Source organism: Marmota monax, unplaced genomic scaffold (assembly GCF_021218885.2).
Source record: "Marmota monax isolate L192 unplaced genomic scaffold, Marmota_monax_Labrador192_F-V1.1 WCK01_AAM20220418_F8-fsc00025, whole genome shotgun sequence".
In the NCBI taxonomy this organism is placed as follows: domain Eukaryota; kingdom Metazoa; phylum Chordata; class Mammalia; order Rodentia; family Sciuridae; genus Marmota; species Marmota monax.
This window is the reverse complement of record NW_026691950.1, coordinates 7,993,791-8,020,423: the sequence shown is the minus strand read 5'-3', so window position 1 is coordinate 8,020,423 and position 26,633 is coordinate 7,993,791. Positions and strand designations below refer to the sequence as shown.

Here is a 26,633-nt window from a genome sequence, read left to right as displayed (position 1 = left end):
AAAGATGGTTGAGATCTTCTACAGATGGAGCAAATTAGAAGCAACAGATTAGATCACAGGGGCAAAAGAGATGTGGAGTCCAAGATGCCTCACATTTTATGCCTCCTGACCAGGAGGATGATACTTTTGTTAGCACCTGGAAAAGAGGACTTGGTTTTAGGAAAAGCAAATGAGGTGAAAAGGGGTTATGTCAGGAGGAGCTGGCAGGGCATCCAGATTCAGGTGCTAAGTAAACAATTTTACATATTTTTCTGAAACTCAGTGGTTTGGGATTTTAGATACTTAAAGCTAGAGTAAAATAAAGAACAGGGAAAAGAATGGATGGGAGAACATAAAGAACTAATCAAATATAAATTAACAGATGAGCAAAAGGAAGTCAAATAGAGGAAGGAGAATGAGAAAGGGGAAGAAGGATGGGAGGGAAAAGTGGAGATCGTGAACTGGTACCAATTTCCATGCATGAATGATTCTGTCAGGATGAACCCAACGTATACATATAACCATAAAGCTCTAATGTTAAAAAAAAAAGTTCCAATGATCAGCTCAACCTTGGAAGAGTCCCTGTAGGTTACAATTAGAGGGCAAGGAGGAGTCAGCAACAAAACAGCAAAAAGACAGGACAAGAGATAAGCAGTCATTATGCTAGGTCTTAGAAACCCTGACATCAAGGGCTGGCATTATTCACCTATCATTTTTATCAAGAGTGTAAATTGAGAGGGAAGGTTTTCATAATTTTCAATGAAGGTGTTTTAACAAAGCAGCATGACTGGGCATGGTAGGGTACTCCTGTATTCCTAGCTATTCTGGAGGCAAGTTCAAGAATAGCCTGGGCAACTTATTGAGACTCCGTCTCAAAATAAAAAATAAGGGATAGGAATGTAGCTCAGTGGTAGAGCAACTGTCTAGCATATGCAAGGTGCTGGGTTCCACTCCCAGTGCTGAACGACAACAACAACAACAAATTAAAAAGCAGCGTGGATGGGAGCCCTGTTGCTGGGAATTGAGGAGCAAATGTGTAAATGGGTGGTGATGGGGTACAGGAAACCAAAGCTCTGCAAACGCTGGAGAAAATAAAGAGAAAATCAAGGCAAAGGAGTCAACAGAAGACAAAAAACTGAAGATTTAAGTAAAAGAGAAGAGCAAAGTCTGAAATTATATGCAATACTAATAGTAAATGCAAATGTAAAGGGATTAGCTTCAAAGGAAGAGGAAGTTCTTCCTCATTGTTAAATGAAAAGAAGGGAGAAAAAAGTGGGAGAATTCTAAAGATTAAATATGTGACATAGAAAGTGTTGATATTGTATAGTCTCCACTTTTGAGTAAGAAAGGGAATGACAATGTACACATTGCAAGGACCAAAGGGCTCATAGGATGTGCACTAAAGCTCCAGTCTCCTAACAAAATCTTTGGCACAAAACAGACATACATTAGCTCCCCAGTGAAATCAAAGAAGAAATGATGGAGGATTCAGGATTATTCCTTGGAGTCATTTGGTCACAACAGAGGTAAGTTGAGAATAAGAGGCATAAGAAATGGAGTCTCAGGCTGGGGATGTGGCTCAAGTGGTAGCACGCTTGCCTAGCATGCGTGGGGCACTGGGTTCGATTCTCAGCACCACATAAAAATAAAATAAAGATGTTGTGTCCACCTAAAAAACTAAAAAGAAAGAAAGAAAGAAAGAAAGAAAGAAAGAAAGAAAGAAAGAAAGAAAGAAAGAAAGAAAGAAAGAATTTTTAAAAAAGAGAAAGAAATGGAGTCTCAACAATGGGCTAAATATCTGCTGCACAGTAGCCCAATTCCTCAAAAGTAATGGTAATCTGTCAGAAATGATTGTTAGAGTGTTTACAGGGCTTGGGTGTAAAATCTGATTTGACACTGTTCACACTAAAACTCCAAACAACCAACTCTATACTTGTGATGTCATATAAATTAAGTTGTATCTCATATTGAGTTTGAATGTAGAAAAGTTGTTTTAGGTATTGTGAATTGTGCTGCTATAAACATTGATGTGGCTGTGTCCCTGTATGTAGTATGCTGTTTTTAAATCCTTTGGATATAGACTGAGGAGAGGGATAGCTGGGTTGAATGGTGGTTCCATTCCCAGTTTTCCAAGAATTCTCCATACTGCTTTCCATATTGGCTGCACCAATTTGCAGTACCACCAGCAATATATGAGTGTGCCCTTTTCCCCACATCCTCACCGACACTTATTGTTGTTTGTATTCTTGATAGCTGCCATTCTGACTGGCATGAGATGAAATCTTACAGTAGTTTTGATATGCATTTCTCTAATTGCTAGAGATGATGAACATTTTTTCATATATTTGTTGATTGATTGTGTATCATCTTCTGAGAAGTGTCTGTTCAGGTCCTTGGCCCATTTATTGATTGGGCTATTTGATTTTTTTGGTATTTAGCTTTTTGAGTTCTTTGTGTACCCTAGAGATTAGTGCTCTGATGTGTGAGGGGTAAAAATTTGCTCCCAAGCTGTAGGCTCTCTATGCACCTCACAGATTGTTTATTTTGCTGAGAAGAAACTTTTTAGTTTGAGTCCATCCCATTTTTTGATTCTTGATTTTAATTCTTGTGTTATAGGAGTCTTATTAGAGAAGTAGAGGTCTAATCTGACATGATAGAGATTAGGGCCCACTTTTTCTTCTATTAGACACAGGATCTCTGGTTTAATTCTGAGGTCCTTGATCCAAGTTGAATTGAGTTTTGTGCATGGTGAGAGACAGGGGTTTAATTTCATTCTGTTTCATATGGATTTACAGATTTCCCAGCACCATTTGTTGAAGAGGCTATCTTTTCTCCAATGTATGTTTTTTGTGCCTTTAATTAATACAAAATAATTATAATTTTGAGGGTTAGTCTCTGTGTTCCCTATTCTGTACCATTGCTCTACTAGTCTGTTTTGGTGCCAATACCATGCTGTTTTTGTTACTATTGCTCTGTAATATAGTTTAAGGTGTGGTATAGTGATGCCACCTGCTGTACTCTTCCTGCTAAGTATTGCTTTAGCTATTCTAGGTCTCTTATTTTTCCAGATGAATTTCATGACTGCTTTTTCTATTTCTATGAGGAATTCCATTGGGGTTTTGATTGGAATTGCATTAAATCTGTATAGTGCTTTTGGTAGTAGATGAATGGATTAAAAATGGCATATATACACAATAGAATATTACTCAGCAATAAAAGAAAATAAAATCATGGCATTTGCAGGTATATACATGGAGTTGGAGAAGATAATGGTAAGTGAAGTTAGCTAATCCCAAAGAAACAAATGTCGAATGTTTTCTCTGATATAAAGAGGCTGATTCACAGTGGGGGCAGGGGGAGGAGCATGGGAGGAATAGATGAACTCTAGATAGAGCAGAGGGATGGGAGGGGATGGGAGGGGACATGGGGTTATGATGGTTGAATGAGATGGACATCATTATCCAAAGTACATGTATGAAGACATGAACTGGTGTGAATATACTTTGTATACAACCAGAGATATGAAAAATTGTGCTCTATATATGTAATATGAATTGTAATGCATTCCACTGTCATACATAGCAAATTAGAATAAAAAAATTTAAAAAATGAAAAGTTGTTTTAGTTCAATGATATGGCTTTATGATTATGAAATACTTGGTCAAAGAGACTTTGGAATGCACTCAGAAAAATCTCATTGATGCCATCATCACTAAAAGTTCCTCATTTATGTATGACCTCTTTCAGAATGACTATTAGCCGGACTTATGAAGAAGGATAAAACCACGAGTTTCATTCTCCTGATTAGTCATGTCTAAAATACATACTGTATAGCTATAAAGATGCCAATATATGTGTTATATGATAAAGATTTTCCACTATGTATGCTTAGGAATGATAAATGATACTACTCTTAAGAAGACTCTTACAAAAAAAAAGTGCAGGTTTTTATTTCTACAAGAAATGCTACATCAGATAAATTAAAATGAGCATAACATAATATGTAAGATGATAGAAATAATAAAATTTAGGTTTAAAAGTAATTTAAAGGTAATTTTGTCCAATCTCTTCCCTTTAAGGCTGGGTATCTGAAGCCCAGGAAGATGAAATGGCGACTAAAAGGTACAAACTGGTTAGGACATAAGCCTCTTGGCTCTGAGTCCCAGGTGCTTTCCACAATGCCACAATGACAAATTTCTACCAGGCTCCTGGGAAATTATTCCCAGGGCCAAAATAGTGAATAAATGCACATACCAGGCACTCAGTGAGTGTTTTCTTAATGGGACAACTGCATCTCTGTTCTAATCACTAATATCCCAGGAGTTAGATAACCACCCTCAAGATGCCACTTTCCCAGTACCTAATAAGGCGATATAAAGCACAATTACTTTAGAATAATAAAATTTAGAACTTACTATCTAGTCTCTCTCCTGTTAATTAATTCATAAGATCTTCTCAATAATAAGTTAGAGGGCATTAATCCCTTACTGTAGATAATAAAAATAAGGCTCAGAAAATTTACATAATTTGTTCCAGGTCAAGCAGTCAAAAAAATTGTGACACTAAGGCCCTACCTTAGTTCTCTAACTCCAAATGTCATACTTTCTCTGCCATACTTATGGTATCTCCAGGATATTTATAACCTCTAGAAAAAGAAAAACCAAACTTATGAGGGAAGAGGTTATGAGGAAGAACAGAAGATATTAGAGCTGGTGTGAGATTATTATATAGAAAGTTGTTGTCATAAAGAGATAAAAGCCCTGATAATAGACAGATGGTTTATGTTTATCTTTAGATTCTCATGGTCTCGTTGTAATCTGCAAGTTACAAAGACCCCATATGTCCAAAGAGGAGAGAAAAATGTTATACAATTTGGAAGGAGATGCTGACTCCTCAGAGTGATTGAAAAGCAATGGGGTAGGGAAAGCACAGGTACAGGAGTTAAAGTTACCTGAATTTTGGTTCAATTTTGCAATACCTTCTTGTGTCCTTGGTTAAAGCCCTTTCCTGCTTTTGCTTCAGTTTTCCCAGTTTTAAAAGGAGGTCTGTTCAACTTCATGATTCTTTAATATTTTCTTCCTTTATATCATTCCTAATGGCAAAGATTCCAATAATTTGGAAAAATGCCTAAAGTGAAGCTTTGTGAACTGAGAATTTGACTGCCATTCTTGCAAAACATATAGTTGTCCTTTTTCTCCCCAAGAAAACAACTTTTTATACATTCTTGATGAATCAGTATGCTTATGTGTATAGTGGCTGATATATTTATTAAGTTGGGTCACAGAATTATTTTCCCAAAATGCATATTTAAGTTGGATAGATAACAAAGATATATTGCAACTGATTTTCAGTGATGAACCATAAAAACACTTATCTTGGATTAGTAAATTTTTTTCTTTATCCATTATCAGTAGACTGAAAGAAACTATTTTTTTCTTTAGCCATTATCAACAGACTCAAACAAACTATTGCTTATTTCATTACTTTTCCAAGAAACAGAGATTTTTTTTCTTTAACTGGAGTTGATAGCTTTGGAGCAACAAAAGAATGGAAAATTTCAAAATATAATTTTGCCAAAAAAGTGGATGTCATTTAACTGTGTAAATTAAAATCAAAGTTATCAACAAATAATTAACCAATAGGTTAAGATTAATTTTTTTTAAGTCAGAGATGTACACAAATACCTTTGTTTTATTTATTTTTATGTGGTACTGAGGATGGAACCCAGTGCCTCACATATGCTAGGAAAGTGTTCTACCATGAGCCACAATCCTAGCCCTAGATAATGATTTTACTTTTATCTCAGATATGGTTTTTCAGGTGTATATTGTTTGGGAGTATCAGTGAGCTTACAGAATAAATTGTAACTAATTGACACCAGAGTTTTAGTTTGTTTCTTATATATAGAAGATTTTAGGGAGCTTATAAACAATCTGAAATGGCAAGAAAATTGGGTGCATATAAGAGTTTGTGGATACACTGAATATCATTTACCTGCTTCTCAAGTGATAACAAAGGTGACACCAAATGTTATAGAACCACCACTCTCCATATCTTATAACAACATAGTTTAGACATGAATTAGATATAGATTAGATATTTCTTTGTTAAAACAGGAAGCTGATTTTTAAACATAGCCCAGCGTTTTTAGTATGCATTTAGCTACATGAAGACTAATAATAGACCTCCATTAAGTGTATGATGCTCCTTTCTATCTTATTCTGAAACAGAACAAAACAAAAAATACTATGTCACAAAACATTAGTAATATCAATTAAAGACAACCTAAATAAATGAAGATATATCATGTTCATGGATTAGAAGACTTAACAATTTTAAGGTGTCAGTTCTTCTCAAACTTACTATATATTCATACCTCAATTATACTCCAGTATGCTATTATTTCCTTGTAAAAGTTGAGAAGTTGATTCTAAAAGTTATAGGGAGATGCAAAGGACCTAGAATATCTAACAGAGTTGTGAAAAATAAATATAAAGTTTGAGGACTTAACACTTCTTGACTTCATGACTTGCCACAGAGCAGCTATAATTAAAATAGGGTGACACTGCCTGAGCATAAATAAAGAGAACAGAACAGAGCCTAGAAATAGACCTCCACTTATACAGTTAAAGTCACCTACACAATATAATGGAAAATGAAAAATCTTTACAATAACTGAAACCCCAAAATGTAGATAGTCACATGGAAAAAAAATTGAACCTCAACCCCAACCTCACACAAAATTAATTTAACATAGAATATTGCCTAAATATTAATGGTAACATAAAAATTTAAAGGAATTAAAGCCCTATGTATCATCCTAAATAGACCACAGAATATTTTCTTATCTCTTCACAGTTTCCTAATTTCATTTCTAGATTGCTCTTCCCAACACCTAGAACACATTTCAGTTCAATCTGGGTGGCTCTTAGATAATCAAGCAATTGTCTTAAAAAAAAAAAGCAGGCTAGATGTGAAATCTCTGGCAAAGATACATTTTCTGATTACTTTCTTAATTATTTGAGGATCAGAGCAAAACATCACTGTACTTAATGGATAAAGTTGTCTACATTGAGCTCAAATGTTTCCAGAGATTCTCATCTTTAATGTCAGATTTTAATGGACATGAGTACCTCCTACTTGCATCTTCCCCTGTCCACTTCCAAAGTAGGAAATAAAACCATAGCAACATTAAAACATGCAATATGAAGCCATTTACCGGAGTCCATAGAGAACTGTTCCGTCAGGATGCAGTCGGATCATTCGATTTTTCACTGTGACTCCATGCACAAACGACTTCTTGTCATTCAGAAAGTAGGTGTCTGGCACCCAGAGCTGGTCTGCTACCCTGTTGTCTAGGGTGAGGTTTAGAGGGATTCCAGAATAAGAAAGCCGTTTGTCTTTCCAAGACTGCTGGAAATACATGGTGAGGGTATAGTCCTGTGAAATAAAACCAAACACATAATTTTATCATCATCATCATCTAAGGCTCTTTGTTAAAAATTTTATAGCATATGGCATTGTGGACATCCAGGACCCACCCTCCTGATATCCCCTGAGAGATACATTTGGATATATTGAAATTTACTCCTTCAAGTGTAAGGCAACTAGTAGGTTAAAAGTACTAGAACAGAACTAAGCACAAGTATTTCCACCAATATAGATCAAATATATGTAATTGAACTTCAAGGTTTGAAGTTAAGGTAATGATACCATCGGAAAACTCAGAAATTGTATGAGATGCATCATTTCCAAAATTTACACCTAGATATTATTCTTATGGTTTTATTTTGGATGGAATGATTGATAATAACTAAACATGAATGCCCTTAAAAGGAAAAGGTATTTTTCAAACTGCAAATTCTTTTCTGCTGTTTGACTCATAATGATTATCAATTGCCATTATCTAGATCTTTCTAGTGAATTGCAACCTATCTGTGGGTCCTGAAAAGTAGTGACAAAGCACGTGTAGATAAAGATGAGAAAACTGACATCAGAAGTATAAATGATCAATAGTTCCTCTTACATTTATTTATGCTTCATTTAAGGAATTGGTTTGAATTTAGAATTGTTTGCTCTTGAGAGTTCTTTTTTCCTTACCTTCTGCAAAAGGTAGCAAATGAGGACAAGCCCCTGTATTTTTCTTTCTAACCAGGTTTTCCCTGGCAGTGAAATACAGGAAGATTTGGGCTCAATAAATGGATCAAGCAACAGGGGATGGATGGTGATGATTATCTTAGTGCTTTATTTTTTGTCTGTTTTTAAGGACCTCTATTAATTCAAAGTATAATTGCCCATTAAAAGAAAATCAATTGCCAGCAGTAAAATCATAGTCTTTAAGATATGGATCCCAACATAATAAAAACATAAGGCTCAATTTTTCTTTTAAAGGATACTTGTATGTCCATAGTTACTTTGTGAATGCTTTAGCAACCAGTAACAAAATACTGCATAATTCCTGCACAATATCTGGGTACTAACATTGCAACATAAATCACTAATTGAGAATCAATTTGCCCTACAACTGGGCAAATTATACTCCATCTAGACCCCTGCATAATATTCATTCTGAACAATGAATCTCTGCTTCTTTTCACATTGGGTTCAAAAATATTTTTACTGTTTACTCAGAAACCATCTTGCAGTGATTGAAAGCCATTCTTTCTTATTAAATGACAAAGGTGTTCACTATTTAATATTAATCAAACACTATCTTTTTAAAATCTAAAACCTTATTCATATATTTATAAAGCCACATGGTTATATGCAATTCTCTTCTCTCAATTTGTACCATACCATTTGCATCTTTTTCAAATCCTTAACTATTTGAGGATTAGAGCAAAACTTTAAGGAGAAAGATGAATTGAATAGATTCTTAGCTCTAGATTTCAAAACACTTTGATTTTAAGTTTTACCACATGTAGATTTGTGTAACTATAGGTGGCAAACATACTCTCCTATACCTCAGATGCTTTGTTTATAAAATGAAAATAAAATGGCAATTTTTTGCTTATTGTGAGCATCAAGTGAGAAAATTTAAAATCGAGGTACTTTAAAAACTGTAACATGTTCAACAACAAAAACCCCACATTATCTTAAAAACAGTTAATTGCTCTGTACAGATTGGTATCATACTTTCAAACATTGAGTGCTCATAATCAATTATCATAATAGTTGCTATTTTAAATAGTTGTTAATGGAAGAATTAGTAGGCAGATGGATCCTGTTGACCAGGAAAATAAGCAATTTGTGATGATCATTTCCAAGTTTAGAGGTTGGGTTCTTGTTGTAATTCAGCCAGCGTAAAAAAAAAAAAAATGGTATAACTAGCCAATGTCAAGATATTGTAAACTTTGCCCTAGCGACCAGTACAGTCACCAATGAAATACATGCTTCAGTAATCATAAGAATCCCTGTCAGCATCTAGATTCCCATAAATACTACAAAGAGTTTCTCCCAAAGAGACCTGCTGAAATCCTTACTCCACCCTCCCGCCCATAAGTAAGGTTTTAATGTGCAGAGGGGAAAACATATAATTACAGAGTATAAAGGAGGATTATTTTGAAAATTGTTAAGAAAGGAGATTGCAAAAGCTCTATCCTTAGATACACAGAGGAGCTTGTGGAGGGGGCAAGGAAGATGATGGACGCCTCACAGCAGCTCCTCACATCGGCCTTACTGTGGGGACACTGCTTCTCAGAGAGGTGAGTAACTAAGGAAACTCACTGAAACTCCATACTGAAAACTGTTAAAAAATGTCTAGAAAGATGCACAAAGTCAGAAACTTGAATGTAGGACATAACAAGTTAGAGGAGCGCCAGCTCGGGTGCCAGCGACGGCCAGGGTCAGTGCGCACAAAGGGGTGGCCAGCGGATAAAGAATTTTTTATTTTTAATTGGAAAACTGACTTGGGGAAACCTGTATATTAGAGAGGGAGGCTGATTTTAATGTACACAGAGTCGGTAGGGTAGTGGCTGACTGTAACGAAATCCAAAATTAGTGCCCTGAGGATGCTCCAGGTGTGGAAAACGAGCCCAAAGGCGGACACCACAGTTCTCTGGGGCGGGGGGACGTGGGGGACCACCTGGAAATAAAAGCGCCCCACAGTAATATGCTTCACTCACACCCCCCACGGAAAACATCGCAGCTGGGACTGCCACCGCCGACTGAGAGCACCCTGAAGGGAAAAAGTCCCCAGTGCGCATGCGCCTAGTGGGAAAAACGTCTCCACTTTACAGCTGCCACCAGGGTCCATGCGAACGCCAGATGCAAAATACTACCTCTGGTCCACCACCGCACCAGGTGGTACTGCTGGCAGTGACGGGAAGTTGGGAACTTATGAAGGCAACTCTTAATTTTTTTTTTTTTCTAGAAGACACCTGAACCAAAGAGACTAAAATGAGCATCAAGAAAATTATACATGGACCATTGAGGTTCTGGATCCCACGGGAGGAATGCTGCCTTCATTGCTGGTACTGTAGCAGACACACAGGAGCGTCTGCACCCCGGGGGCAGGTAACTGGTATTTCACATGCATTGCGGTGAATCTGAGACCATGAAGGCTGTCTCTACACACCTTAGAAGTGGATTTTACTAGAGGCCTTAGAAATTCTGATACCCTGCGGAGACTTGGACAACCTGCCAGCCACTCAGCAATCCAGAGTGCGGTTCAGTTGTCATACTCCTACACAAAGAATTCCAAAGTTCAGTTGAGATTAAGCCCCAATTACTAGAATGTCCAATTTAAAACAGGACACCACCCCTGTTACAGAAACACACGATTTATTAGCACCCAAATTGTAATACTCCCACTGTAAACCAACACACTGAAAGCTGAGATCTCCTACAATCAACAGTGCCTCCTAACCACAAGGGCAGGTAGCTGCCCTCTGATCCCAAGGCTACAAAGCAAAAAACAACTAAGAGTAAAATTTCATCTCTGCCACCAGTTTTTTTTTTTATTTTTGACCATCTTAATATAAACAAGTTCCTTATTTCTCAGCAAGATTTTTTTATCACTTTTTAAATTTGTACTCCTACTTTTATTCCATTTTTTCTTCTTTTTAAAAAATTATAACTATTTAAAAATGTTTTCCAAACATCATTTATTTGTATTGTATTAATTTTTACTTTTTTCTATTATGTATGATTATATATGATGTATGTGGGTCTGTGTGTACTCACTGCACAGATAAACTTGAAAAAAATATACATATTCTTATAATTTTACTTCATATTAACTGCTTCCATCTACACTTGTTATTTAAACTCAACTTGTCTTAGGTGGGATTCAAGGAAGTGTCTGTTCAAATTGATTTAATCTAATAGTTGCCAATTTGCTCACACCTTGGTTCTGGTCCCTTTCAGCTGCTTATCTTTCCCTACTAACAGGCGAATCTTCCTGTTCCCACTTCCTCTCTTTATTCCTTTCAGTGAATCTTTCATTGCTGCTTCTTTACAGCTGACATCTGCTAATTATCTCCTACCTCTTCTCTGATTACTTTTTAAATTATTTCATACTTTCTCCCATCTTCCCATCCTATTTTCTCTTTACTTAATAAACTATAATCCCATCGAATAATAGAATTAGATAGTTTATGCACTTCATACCCCATTCATGTTGAGGTGACTATCAATACAGTGGACAACATAGTATACACTTGATGTTGAATGCTTGATCTAGTTTGCAGTTTTGTATTGTTAGTACTGATGTTAATTACTGACACCATCATTCCTACATAGTGTTACAGACATCAAAGACTGTAACACTTATCTTTATACATCAGTTATGAACATTAGTGGAATTCTTAGCTCCTCACTTCCTCCCCCCAAGAGAGGCTGGAAAATGGTTAGGACATGTCAAGATTACAGAATAGATACCCTGCTGCTGAGAAATTCTTATGACCTAGCCAAATAACAAGTTAATCTCACACTACACAAGATCTAATCCCACCTGAGTCTAAATGCATCTTCAATTTATGGAATTGGGGAGAAAAACTTCCTAATAAAATCCAGACTCCAAAGCGAAACAACCAAATGGGAACTTCATGTTCCCCTGTCCTTAACATCTACTGATATATCAAAAGTAGAGAGAAATCCAAGAAAAATAAATAAATAAATGTGTATGTATATTTATTTTTCTTGGATTTCTCTCTACTTTTGATACACACACACATATATGTCTGTTTTTGATATTGTGTGTATGTGTGTGCGTGTTTGCTACACACTGAAGGACATACCTATAAAAGAGGAAGGAGAATCCACCTCCACTGATGCAGAAGTCCAGAACCTCTGGCAGGATAAGGAAAAAGGCAAACAAATATCCACCAAAACTCACAAACCCCCAACAAAGAATCCTACAGATAATGAATGGGATAATACTACAAAGGAAGACTATTAAAAACTGATTATTAAAATGTTCAGTTAACTAAAAGAAGATCTGAGGGATGAATTAAGAGTGATATAGGGGATTAAATACTGTTAAAATAAGAAATAGAAATGTTGAAAAGAAACCAATCAGAACTCCTGGAGATGAAAGACATAATTAATCAAATGAAGAATTCACTTGAAAGCATCACCAGCAGATTAGATTGTATAGAAAATAGAACCTCATCCCTTGAAGACAGAACCTCAGGCATTGAAGGAAGATTCATGAATCTGAGTACACTTAATACTGTCAGGGGCTGCCTGAACAGGAGCTGAGCACTCCCCCTTAGCCTTGAGTAATGGGGTATGGAACTGGCATTGCATGCAGTGGGAGTCAGGTGGGCCTCACCTTTGCTGGGCAAGGAAGTGCATCTCTGGGGGTGGGCGTCACCCAGTGGGACTGGGCTACCCCCCCCCCCCCCGTTTGCTGTAACACAATCTCTTGTCTTATTTTGGTGGAATTTTCTATCAAATGTCTTTCCCCGAAATAAAAACAGGGGTCCAGGGTGCTCTCATTCTCTTGCCTCTTGTCTCCCTTGTTCCCCTTGCCCTCCAGCATGGGAGCTGACACCTGAGGTCTCAGAGCCATCCCTGACCTGGAAAAAGGTATTTCTGTGTTTGTGTGGTCTGTTCCTTGTCAGCCCAATTCACATGGAGTGACCCTGATTCCATCACCTGCATGGAATGTGTGCGATAGAATACAAAAAAAGAGAAAGAATAATGGCACATGATCAGGATATACAAGAAATCTGTGACAGCATCAAGAGATCAAACCTGAGAATTATTTGGATAGATGAGAATATGGAGATACAAGCTGAAGTCATTAAGAATGTTTTCAATTAGCTCATCACACACACAAAAAAATCTTTTCTGGTTTCAGAAATGAGTTAGACATACACACAGAGTAGATATACAGGTCCCCAAATAGACCTGGTCTGAAGTAAAGTTCTTCAAGACACATCATAATCAACACAGACACTAAAATCAAAGAGAACCTAGAATGAGCTATTCCAAATTCTAAGAGAAAATAGTTGCCAACCAACATTGCTATACTCAGTAACAGTCTCTTTCATCTTCAATGGGAAACAAAAAATGTCTATGACAAAGATAAACTGAAGGAATACATAGCAGCCAAACCAGCACTACAAAGAATCCTTGAAGATAAATTGCACACAGACAAACCCAAAAACAAAATCCAAAATTCCCAAGTAAATGAAAATCAACAGAAGACTAATCAGCTAAATTAGAATCAAAACAGAATTAAATGTAACAAAACATCAAAATGCCAGCACACCACAAACACATATCCATAATAACACTGAATGTAAATGATCTCAACTTCCCAATTAAAAGACATAGACTAGCAGAATGGATCAAAAAGCAAGATTCAACTCTACGATTTTTGCAAGAGACTCATAAGCAAAGACACTCACAAGCTGAAGATATAAAGATGGAAAAAAATATCTCATGCAAATGGAGTTCAAAAACAAGCTGGCATAGCTATTCTCATATTTAACAAAGCTGATTTTAAGCAAAAACTATCTTAGAAGAGATAAAGAAGGCCATTACATTCCTGGTAAAGGGAATAATCCAATATGAAGATATAAAGATAGTAAATATATATTCCCCAAATATCAATTCACCTAGTTACATTTTAAACAAAACTCCTTGACATTAAATCCCAGATAGATCCCAATTCAATAATACTGTATTATTTCAACATATCCTTATAGTCAATAGACAGATCATGAAAGCATACAATCAATAAAGATATACCCAACATAATAATACTATAATTAAAATGGACCTAATAGATGTGTACAGAATATTTCACTACAAATTATCTGAATTTACCTTGTTCTCAGAAGCTATGGAAACTTTTCCAAAATAAACCATATAAATACCAAAAAATAGATATAATCCATTTATCCTATCAGAACATAATGGAATGAAACTAGAAATCAACAGCAAAAAAATAATAGAAATCACATAAATCCTTGGAGAGTACTCTTTAATGAAGAAACAAATAGGAAATGAAGAAGAGATCAAGAAATTCTTACAAACCAATTAAAACAAAACTATCACATATCAAACTCTTTGAGACAGCATGAAAACAGAACTGAGGAAAATTATTTGCATTGATTGCCTACATTAAAAAAAAAGTTGAGAGATCCCAATAAATAATCTTATGATCTACTTCAAAGCCTTAGACAAAGAACAAAATAACTCCAAATACAGTAGAAGACAAGAAATACTAAGAATCAAAGCCAAAATTAGTCAAATTGAAAATAAAAAAAAATACACAGATTTGATTCTTTGAAAGTGATAAATAATATTGATAAACCCTTAGCCAAATTAACCAAAAGAAAGAGAAAAGACACAAATCAACAAGATTAGAGATTAAAAAGGAAACTACTACAGACACTTCTGAAATCCAGAAGATCATTAGAAACTATTTTATAAACTGCAAAATCTAGACCCATATGACTTGCCCAAACTAAACCAGGAAGTTATAGAAAAAAAATAAACAGACCAATATCAAGTAATGAAAATGAAACTGAAATTAAAGTCTGCCTACAAAGTAAAGCTCAGAAACAGACCTATAAAGAAGACTAACCCCATTCTTTCTCAACTTATTCCATGAAATTGAAAGGTAGGAAACACTGGCAAACACATTCTATAGAGTCAAACAGACAAATAGCCATCTAGGAAAAAAATATAAACCATTATTCCTGATGAACATAAATTCAAAAACTTTTTAAAATATTAACAAGCCACATTCAAAAACATGAACATAAAACATAATTGAGTGGGCTTCATCCCAGGAATGCAAAGCTGATTCAACATACAAAAATCAGAAAAGGTAATTCATCACTTAAGTAAACTTAAAAACAAGAATCATATGATCATCTCAATAGATGCAGAAAAGTTCTTTGATAAAATACAGTGTACATTCATGTTAGAAACACTGGAGAAACTAGGGATAGAAGAAACTTACTTCAATTATAAACACAATATATGAAATAGTCAACATTACAGTAAATGGGGAAAACTGAGAACTTTTCCTCTAAAATTAGAAATAAGAAAAGGATGTCCACTCTTATCACTTCTATTCATTATGATTCTTGAAACTTTATCCAGGGCAATCAAGAAAAAGGAGGAAATTAAGGGGATAAATATGGAAAAGAAGAAATCAAATTATTACTGTTTGCTGATGATATGATCCTGCATTTAGAATATCCCCCAAAAAATCACCAAAAGATTTCTAAAGCAGACAAATGAATTTAACAAAGTAGCAAAATACCAAAAAATATAGTCATAAATCAATACCTTTTCTTTATTCCAACAGTTAATTCAGCTAAGAAATAAATCAAGGAAACCATCCCCTTCACAATAACCTCAAAAAAGAAAAGGAAAAAAAAAAAGCTGGGAATTAATCTAACCAAGACACTGAAAGATCTCTACTATGAAAACTTTAGAACTGAAGAAAGAATCTATGAGGAATCCAGAAGATAGATAGACCTTCCTTGTTCTTGGATAGGCAGAATTAATATTGTCAAAATGACCAGAGTACCAAAAGAAATATACACATTCAATGAAACCTCCATCGTAATACCAATGACATTCTTCACAGAACTAGAAAAAATAGTCCTAAAATAATTTGGAAGAATAAGAGACCCACTATAACCAAAACAATTCTGAATAAGAAAAATGATGCTGGAGGCATCACAATTCCTGACTTCAAATAACACTCAGAGATATAGTAGCAAAAACAACATGGCAATGCCATCAAAATAGATAGGAAGACTAATGGAATAGAATTGAAAATACAGAGACAAACTCAAATATTTATAGCCATCTGATATTTGAGAAAGGTGTGTGTAATATATATATATATATATATTGGGAAAAAGCCTTTTTTAGTGAATGGTGCTGAGAATAGTGAATATCCATACATAGAAAAATAAATTTAGATAATTTAGATACCTATAATTTACCTTACAAAAAAGTCATATCAAAATATACCAAAGACTTAGAAACTAGTCCAGAAAACTTGCAACTGCTAGAAGAAAACATAGGGTTAACACGCAACCATATAAGTTTGGTAACCAGCTTCCTCAATATTTTTCCTAAAGCTAAAAGAAAGAAAATCAAGAATAAATCAGTAGGATGCAATCAACTTAAAAATCTTTCACACAGCAAAGGAAAAGATTAAGAGAATGAAGAGAGAGAACCTATAGAATGGAAGAATATCTTTGCGAGATACTTCTCTGACAGAGGATTACATATCTAAAATATATAAAGAACTCAAAAACTCAATGCAAAAAAATAAAAAGAAAAGAAAAACATGAAACCCAATTAATAAATTGGCGTAAGAACTAAACAGAAATTTCTCAAAAGAAGACACAAAAAGCGCCAAGAAATATATGAGAAAATGTGCAGCATTTCTAGCAATCAGGGAAATGCAAGTCAAAACTGCACTAAGATTTCACCTCACTCCATTGAGAATGGCAATTATCAAGAACACTAATATTGGTAAATAATATATACACTTTTAAATTATTGATGGGACTGCAAATTAGTAAAACCACTCTGGAAAGCAGTATGGATATTCCTCAAAAAACTAAGAAGGGAACCACCATATGACCCAGCTCTCCCACTCTCAGTATTTATCAAAAATTCTAAAATCAGCATACTGTAAGCAATACATCCACTTCAATGTTTCTAGCAGTATAATTCCCAACAGCCAAATTATGGGATCAACCCAGATACCATCAACAGAACAATGAGTTAAGAAAATGTGGTATGTATACACACAATGGAGTTTTACTCAGCCATAAAGAAGAATGAAATAATGGCATTTTCTAATAAATAGATGGAAATGGAGAAAATCACGCTAAGTGACATAGCCAGACTCACAAATTCGAGGGCTGAGTTTTTTCTCATATGTGGAAGCTAGAGCAAAATAAGGGAAAGAAGGTGGTTGGAGAAGGGATTAGATATCATAAATATAGATTAGTGGAGTAGAATAAGGAGAATGAGAGTGAGTATGGAAGGGAAATGGGAAGAAATGTGAAATGAATTTAACAAATTCATTATATATTCACACATAATAGGACCAAAGGGAATTTCACCTTTGTGTGTGTGTGTGTGTATGTATATATGTATATGTGTGTATACATATATACATATATACACACATATACATACATACATACATACACACACACACATATAACAAAAGAAGTTTATTAGAGTTGAGAAGGGAGGAGAGGGGGAGGGTGGAGGTGAGGAAAAGGGGAGGAATGGTAATTGAAAATCAAATCCCTTCCATGTGTGATTTTTCAAAATGAACTATCAAAATTATAATGCTGTAATATTAAAAAGTATTTGAAGTAGTATATATATATATATATATATATATATATATATATATATATATATATATATATATATTAGTTAGCTAAATTTGGCTATTCCACAATATAAATGTATTTCAAAACATCATGTTATACATGATAAATGTATAAAATTGTATTTGTCCATTAAAAATAATGCAAAGTAATACTTTAAGAATAAATGCTGCAATTAAAGTGCCATTTGTGGTAAGTAAACAATAGGGAATGGAAAAATCAAATAACATAAATATGAGATAAACATGAATAACTTCTGCATAGATATGTGTGTGCATGCACGTGTGTGTGTGTGTGTGTGTGTGTGTGGAGACTTTTCCCCTCCCCTTGCTGGATATCATTCCCCCACTCACTGTTAACAAATAAAGAACTATATTTATGTGGTGAGATCTTTGCTATACATAATTCATTTTCTTTTAAATAAATATTGAATAAAAATCACATCGTGGATGTAAAATAAATCAGTAATTTATTCAATTCTCAATAAGAAATAATCCAATAATCTAGTGTGTAGTATCTAGAAGTGAGTGATATGGAACAAACATCATTCAAATCTGTTCTTTTTGTGCATTTCTAGACTTAGTAGCCTAATATAGTACCTGATTCTATGCCAAATTGCAATGTGGATATGTAAAATTATGAACCTTAACCTTTTTGAAGACAATGATGATTACAGTAATAATGATGGCTATATGGAAAGACCTGCAATACAGCAGTATCTCCTTTCTCTACTACTTACATCATACCCACTCATGATAATATTCTTTTTCTCCTGCAGTGTGGTTTTCATAGCCCTCTTGTATCTATTATCACTTTTTGTTCACACAGAAAACTTGAGAGATCAGCTAATTCTCTTGGAGAGAAAATTCATGATTTCATGTCAGAGAAACTATTTACTGTGTTTTAGAAAAATTATTCTTCCTATATTCACTTTAATATAAATGATACCAGTGACATCTGAATGTAATAAAGCCTAAGACCTCATTTTGGTGTGTCTAAAATTTTAAGAAAGGCTTAAAATTGCTGTATTTTGTTCTGTCATATGACAAGTTTTCTATTAATTCTAATTAATCAAAAGTTCAAGCACTCTAAAGAGGATAGAAGATTTCCAGAAAGAAATTTTTGCTCTTTGGCCAAGACAATTAAAATCGCTTTTCATCCAGGTATATGCCTGGAACTATTACAGAGTACCCAACCAGTTTTCTCAAGTGTGCCAGTACTCCAGGAAGAGTGACATATTTAGAAACTATGGCCCATTGGGTATTCTCTGACACTGAGGTAAATTAATGGGATTAACAGATATGAGATTGTTAATGAAATTGGTTAAGCTAATTCAGGCATGAGAGGACTTGATTCCCTGAGGAAAAGTGAGAAAGGGGATACCAAATTGGTAGTGCTCAATGAAACTCCAGCAGAATATATTTTACAATCTAAGTGTGCAGTAAGGGCCAAGAAAATAGTTACATTAAGTAGAATTAATTCTTTTGGAAATATAAAGGTAACATTCCTTTTAGATCTGTATTAGAAGTCAGAGTGATTTTGCCCTCCAGAGTACATTAACAATGCCTAAAGACAGTCCTGGTTATTACACTAGGGTAGAGGTGGTGGCTTGCTAGTAAGTAAAGAGCAGTTATGCTACTCAATAGACTGCAGGGCACAGCACAGTCCTTGTAACAGAGAACTGGCTGGTTCACAATGCCTATAATTGAGAAACTCTGCCTCTTTGTCAGGGTTGAGAAATTCTGCCTTAAGTGAAATTTCCTTCTTATAAATATCAGGAAAACATTTAAAAATCGTTTACCATTACTTTTTATGAATGGTGTAATTCATAAAAACATTATTTGTTTTATGTTGGCTTGTTTACTCTAAGCTTTTAACATATCCTTCAAAACTCTGTGCTAGGGAATGCTGACACAGATGGTTAAATCATGTTCTAATTTACCAGGAGATATGTGATAGAAGGCCAGGCACCTGTAATCCCAGAAGCTTGGGAGGCTGAGGCAGGAGGGTCACAAATTCAAAGCCAGTCAGCCTCAGCAATTTGGTAAAGCCCTAAGAAACTTAGTGAGACTGTGTCTCAAAATAAAAAAAAAAATAAAAAGGGCTGGAGATGTGGCTCAATGGGTAAGTCTCCCACTGGATTTAATCCCTGGTACCAGAAGAGAGAGAGAGAGAGAGAGAGAGAGAGAGAGAATAAGGAGAAGGAAAAATAATCATTTTATAAAAATCCATTGCCTTATTGTTTTAGAATAGGAAAAATTGTTACATCTTGTTGGCAAAAATATTGAGGTAATCATTTTACCAGAATGAGTTCTAAGAAGACTTCACCGTGGGCTGGAGAAATAAGAGTCTTATTACCTACATTTGCAACCGGCACACATCTCAGATGATGTTAGCAAAGAAGCAATATATTACTTTAACATGTAGTACTATTGCATCCATACAAAAGGACCACATTAATCAATCTCTACTTTTCAAACTGTTCTCAATTAAGTGTGTGTATGTATGTGTGTGTGTGTGTGTGTATATATATATATATATATATATATATATATATATATATATAATATACATGCACACACACATATATATATATATATTTGGGACCAAGGCCCTGGCTCACATTTATATGTTATTTTCTTCTACTTTAGAATACATTATAATAGCACAAATCCATGTTCCCTGTGAAAATTCATGCCAGCTTAGTTGAGCTCTGAGATCTGTTCTTTTCAAAGCTAAGTTTACTTTCCCTGAAAGATCAATTGTAGTAGAGCTGTACATCTTTTCCTCCTCCTTCAGCAATCTCTGCTGAGAGTACCCTGCCTATAGCTCCTAATAATTGAGCTTTGCCATATTCTTTTTAGAGAGAGAGAGAGAGAGAGAGAGAGAGAGAGAGAATTTTTAATATTTAGTTTTTAGTTTTTGGCAGACACAGCATCTTTGTTTGTATGTGGTGCTGAGGATTGAACCCGGGCCACACACATGCCAGGCGAGCGCGCTACCTCTTGAGCCACATCCCCAGCCCAGCATTGCCATATTCTATATCGTGGGGCCCTGTTCTTCTCCCACTTGGGAATGGAGAATAGATAGCTAACTGAAGAACAGTTAGCCACAGACAGAAAACATGAGCCCTAATCAAAAAGATGAGATTGACCAATCAGAGTCCTCCCCAAGATATTTGCTCTTGGGCATGGAATATGAGACAGGAGCTGTGAGACAAGGCACAGAGGTTATGACATAGAATTAGGACTGCACTGCTATTGTGAGAGATGAGAGAATAGGAATAAAGAGAAAACAGCCTATAGTAGAAAAAAAAAAAAGAAAACAACGATGCAGAAAATGGACATAAAATCCAGAGTTCATTTTTAGAGAATGAGGTGTGGACATTTTCAATGCTTTAGCTTCCTATGATCCCATTGTATCATTATATCTAATCCTACTTTCCTTAGGTCAATTTGAACCAATCTTTACTTACTCCAACCAGAAAAAGCCATAATACTGATGCTGATCGTTCTATCTATATTATGATATAAATATAGATCACAAGCAATAATTATGTGTATTAAAGCCAATAAAACTTTAAACTGTTGAATTGATTCATCTCCCTGAACTCAAAACAGGAAAGGATCTGAGACCCAAATACATTTAATAACTTTAAAATAAGATATACGTGCATATTTGGATTTGATTTTGTTTATTAATTGGAAAAGCAAGGAGAGATAAGGAATATATATTTACTTTCTATCAAAACTATAATTGAAATGAGCCACAAAACACCTGCTATTTAAAATAATATTTTGCATATTAGTGTAACCATGAAGTACATGAAGTGGAAGAAAGTCATCTTTTTTTCTTTAATTTTTAAATTTGTTTTAATTAGTTACATACGACAGTAGAATGCATTTATGCACTTTGATATATCATATATAATTGGGATATAATTTCTTGTTTTTCTGAGTGTACATGTTACAGAATCATATTGGTCATGCAGTCAAATATATACATACAGTAATAATGTCTGTTTCATTCTACTATCTTTTCTATCCCCACATCTCTTCCCCTCCCTCCCATCACTTCCCTCTACCTAATCTAAGGTAATGCTATTCTTCCCTAGTGCCCCCAGCCTTATTGTGAATTAGTACCCACATATTAGAAAAAGCATTTGGCCTTTGGTTTTTTAGGATTGGCTTATTTTGCTTAACATGATATTCTCCAACTTCAACCATTTACTGGCAAATGCCATAATTTTACTCTTCTTTAAAGCTGACTAATATTCCATTGAGTATATATACCACATTTTTTAATCCATTCATCTATTGAGGGACACCTAGGTTGATTCCATAGTCTAGCTATTGTGAGTTAAGCTGCTGTAAACATTGATTGTCTGCGTCACTATAGTATGCTAATTTTTCTTCACAGAAATAGAAATAGAAAATCATGAAATTTATTTGGAAAAATAAGAGACCCAGAATAGCTAAAGCAATCCTTAGCAAGAAAAGTGAAGTGGGAGGCATCACAATGCCAGATCTTAAACTATACTAGAGATATAGTAATAAGAACAGCATGATATTGGCACCAAAATAGACTTTTAGACCAATGGTACAGAATAGAGGACGTAGAGACAAACCCACACAAATAGGGTTATCTCATACTAAACAAGGGTGCCAAAAACATTCACTGGAGAAAAGATAGCCTATTCAACAAATGGTGCTGGCAAAACTGGAAATCTACATGTAGCAAAATGAAATTAAACCTCTATCTCTCACTCTGCACTAAAATCAACTCAAAGTAGATCAAAGACTTGGGCACTAAAACAGAGACCCTGCACCTAGAAGAAAAAGTAGGCCCAAATCTTTACCACATCAGCCTAGGATCTGATTTCCTTAATAAGACTCCTAGAGCACAAGAAGTAAAATCAAGAATTAATAAATGGGATGGATTAAAATTAAAAAGCTTTTCCTCAGCAAAGGAAACAGTTAATAAACTGAGGAGAGAGCCTACAGATTGGGAGAAAATCTTCACCATATGCACCTCTGATAAAGCATTAATCTCCAGGATATATAAAGAACTCAAAAAACTTAACACCAAAAAAACAAATAACCCAATCAATAAATGGGCTAAGGAACTGAACAGATTCTTCACAGAAGAAGATACACAATCAATCAACAAATATATGAAAAAGTGTTCAATATCTCTAGCAATTAGAGAAATGTAAATCAAAACTACTCTAAGATTTCATGTCACTCCTGTCAGAATGGCCATCATCAAGAATACAGGCAACAATAAATGTTGGCAAGGATGTGATGAAAAAGGAACACTCATACATTGCTGGTGGGATTGCAAATTGGTGCAACCACTATGGAAAGCAGTATGGAGATTCCTCAGAAAATTGGGAATGGAACCACCATGTGACCCAGCTATCCCACTCCTTGGTTTATACTCAAAGGAAAGTCATCTTTTTATCTGTAGGTTTGCCATTAATTTCTGATCTTTTATCTTTACATCATCTAATGTTAATTACTGATGTTTCTTATACTGATTCCTTAGCCATGTTTTGTTATAATACCTTTAAAATACGTGAATGCTTTATTACATTACTGTCAGAACTCATGTCTTCACTTATTATTATTGATTCTTCTCACAAACCACAGCCTAGTGTGTGCCTCAGGAAATATAATCTTCTTTTACCTTTGTCTCATCCTAAAGAGCCCCATATGGTTTATCCATCCGTGTAGTCAGACATTGTGTCAGTCTTGTGCTATGTTCTGAAAATGTTTAGAATTAATCAACTCAGTGAGTAAACAAAAATATTTAGAGTTTTTATCCTATACCAAATGAGAATCATCTAAGGAAATCACAAGGAGCATCGTCACGCATATGGCATGACATGCCAGCTCAAGTCTGTACTTGTGTTCCAATGCGGAGATCTGCATGAGACTCACCACATGAAACTCTGAGGTAGTACAAATAAAGGGATTTCAGCATTTGTAATCTGATGCTTTCTCTACAAATTATAAAGATTCATTTGTATTAGAAATGTAAAACCTGATTTTAAGTTTTAGAATCCAGTTTCTTAAAATGGTTTGGATAAAATTGATTTCCCAGAGTGACAGATTAAATGCTTTATATTCTAGAATCTAAATAATCAGAAGTTCAAAAATTAGAGTCATTTCTATGATAAAACATATTGATTGAAATGTTCGACTTGAATCAAAGAAAATTTTCTAGAAACTTAGATTCAAAAGACCTTAGGTTAATTAGAACTAATAATAATGTGGCTGTTTGCCACATTAGAGAGTTGTACTATGCCAGTTGCTCAGGAGGAAAAGCTGACTAATATACATTACCTGCCTCAAGGAAGTCATAGGCTAGTAGGAGAGACAGGATTTTTTATTTTCAAGCTTCTCAGTTCTTCATTACCTGCTCTCTGCCTAAAGTCCTTCCACTTCAAGCACATGAAGAACTCAAAGTGGTTCCGTTATTTTCTTTCCATTGGCATTTGTCTAATAAAGAGACAAGTCTACTGATTTTAACTAGCTCTTGAGAATAAATAAGTCAGAGTTTACTTAGCACTGAATGGGAGGAAAGAAAAATGTGTGAGATATTTAGAGCAACACTTGGTAACCTTTTAAGATGGAAGATTAAGGAGAAGGGAGCATCAGAATGGCCACCAGGTTTCTGACATGAGGAGGGAGATAGGTTACAGTAAGAGTTAAAAATTAGGGACTAAAGATGACTAACATATTTTGGATAAGTTTACATCATAGTTGTCAGTAACACTTGCATACAGAGGTGCCAAATAAGTAGTTCTGTTTCAGAATATAGAAAGAGAGGGCTCAAGGAGAAGCACAGCTTATGTGACCTGCATGTGGTGTGTGAAGTTGTAGGAATGGAGTAGCTCACCTTGTGGACAGTCTGAGTTCACAAGAGGTTAGAACTCCTGAAATATCTGATTCCAGGAGTAGTCTCTGACATTGTTGAGCTCCCATAACACTCTTCTCCTACTTTTGATTGTAGCATTTACCACATAATTTCGTGATACTTTCTCAGTCCCACTAGATTTTGAGTTCTTTAAGGGCAAAAGTCCATATTTTTGTGCACTAGCACAGTACATGATTAAATGGGTTAGTCAAGTGTGAATTAAGTAGTGCATTGTGTTTCGGTCACTTATATCAGCACTAAGTGTGCTGGTGCTAAATCATTTTATTGTGTTCCAATTTTTTCGAAAAATTGGTCATCATTAAATAACATTCATGGGGACTTAAAGATAGCTAATATAATTCATAATCCAACATTTCCATTCTCTAGCAACTCAAGAGGAAGGAATTGATGATTCCTGCTAAAATCAGGAATTACTTCTAGAAGATAGTAAAAGCATATGGACTTTAAAACAAATTTACTCTTTAGGAATAAATTAATACATTTCTATATAATATTAATAGATGTATTTCTGATTGTATCAAAATTTCATTGATGTTCCAGCATTAACTCTCATGATTTTGGAAATATAAACTACTTATTCTAAAGCTTTAAAAATGATCTAAAGATATTGTGTCCACCCACAACTAAAAAATTAAAAAAATTGATCTATTGTTTGAAATTTGAAGACTCGTGAGTTGGTCAGTATTCAAAATAATCAAGTATTAAATTGGTGATTTATTCATTAGAAGAATGATTCATAAACTTTACTGACATTTAAAACCACGTAATTGGATATGACATACCAAGTTTTTTTTTTTTTTAAGGTCCTTAGTTCCAGAGGTTTATAGAAAATTAGTGTTTTCATTTTCCTCAATATCTAAATAAAAGCAGAAATGAAATTGGATGCATTGGAGATGTGGTAGAATATCCAGAATGTGGTGGATGTGGTGGTGTTGACTGATCATTCTTAGGTGGACTATAAATATATGACCAGAATGATAACCAGTATGTGATATGCGTGGATACACAAGAAATCCATGGTAGTTATGAAGTGAACTAAGCTGAGAAAGAGCATGAAGATCAGAATTAAATCAAGATTCTAAATGTCAGTGGCATGGGAGACTGAGGGACAGGAGGATCATGAGTTCAAAGTCAGCCTCAGCAATGGCGAGGCAGTAAGCAACTCAGTGAGACCCTGTCTGTAAATAAAATACAAAATAGGGCTGGGGAGGGGGCTCAGTGGTTGGGTGCCTCTGAGTTCAATCCCCAGTATTAAAAAAAAGATTCTATTAAACCACACATTACTTAAAAGAGATGAAAAAAGTCATGTATCATTTTCTAGACCAGGAAGGCATTTTTGTTTGTGTGTGTGTGTGTGTGTGTGTGTGTTTTATGATCTTGTGATAGTACAGAGCTTAGGAAGGAGCAGTCTATAGCAAGGAATCTAGGTCTAATATCAGTTTGTTGGAGGAGGATGGGGTTTTTAGAAACTTAAAATTCATAGGGTAAAAAAGCAGGACTTGTTATGGGGCAGGTAATATCCCTTCCAATAATCATGTAGTTCTGATATCTCTTAGAGCTTTCAGATACTTTTCCAGGAAGGAATCCATTAGGCATACTGAAAAATCTTAATTTCAGAGTTTCTAACAGGAAGATAGATTTTTATCAAACTATCATTAAATTATCATCCTAAAGAGACTGTGGGTAACAGTCTCTGGGGAATTCTCAAAATAAGTAACCAGATCACAGTGCTCAATGTCAACTATATCATGCCCACCCTCTTGCCTTGCACTCTCTCTTCTCTGTACCACTTTTTATTTTTTAAAAGATTGATATTCAGAGGCAGTCACTATTAGTATCCATTGGCCTTTTCTTTCTATCTACAATAAAAAA

At 34.9% G+C, this 26,633-nt stretch overlaps 1 protein-coding gene across 1 annotated transcript in view; it reads right to left on the bottom strand.

Moving 5' to 3' along the window:
• The window catches only part of Gabrb1 (gamma-aminobutyric acid type A receptor subunit beta1), a 403,841-nt gene that overhangs the window by 253,907 nt on the left and 123,301 nt on the right, over window positions 1–26,633 (bottom strand). The window contains exon 4 of the mRNA XM_046443021.2: window positions 7,199–7,419. Within this exon, the coding sequence (XP_046298977.1) occupies window positions 7,199–7,419 (221 nt within the window). The remainder of the gene's footprint in view (window positions 1–7,198; window positions 7,420–26,633) is intronic.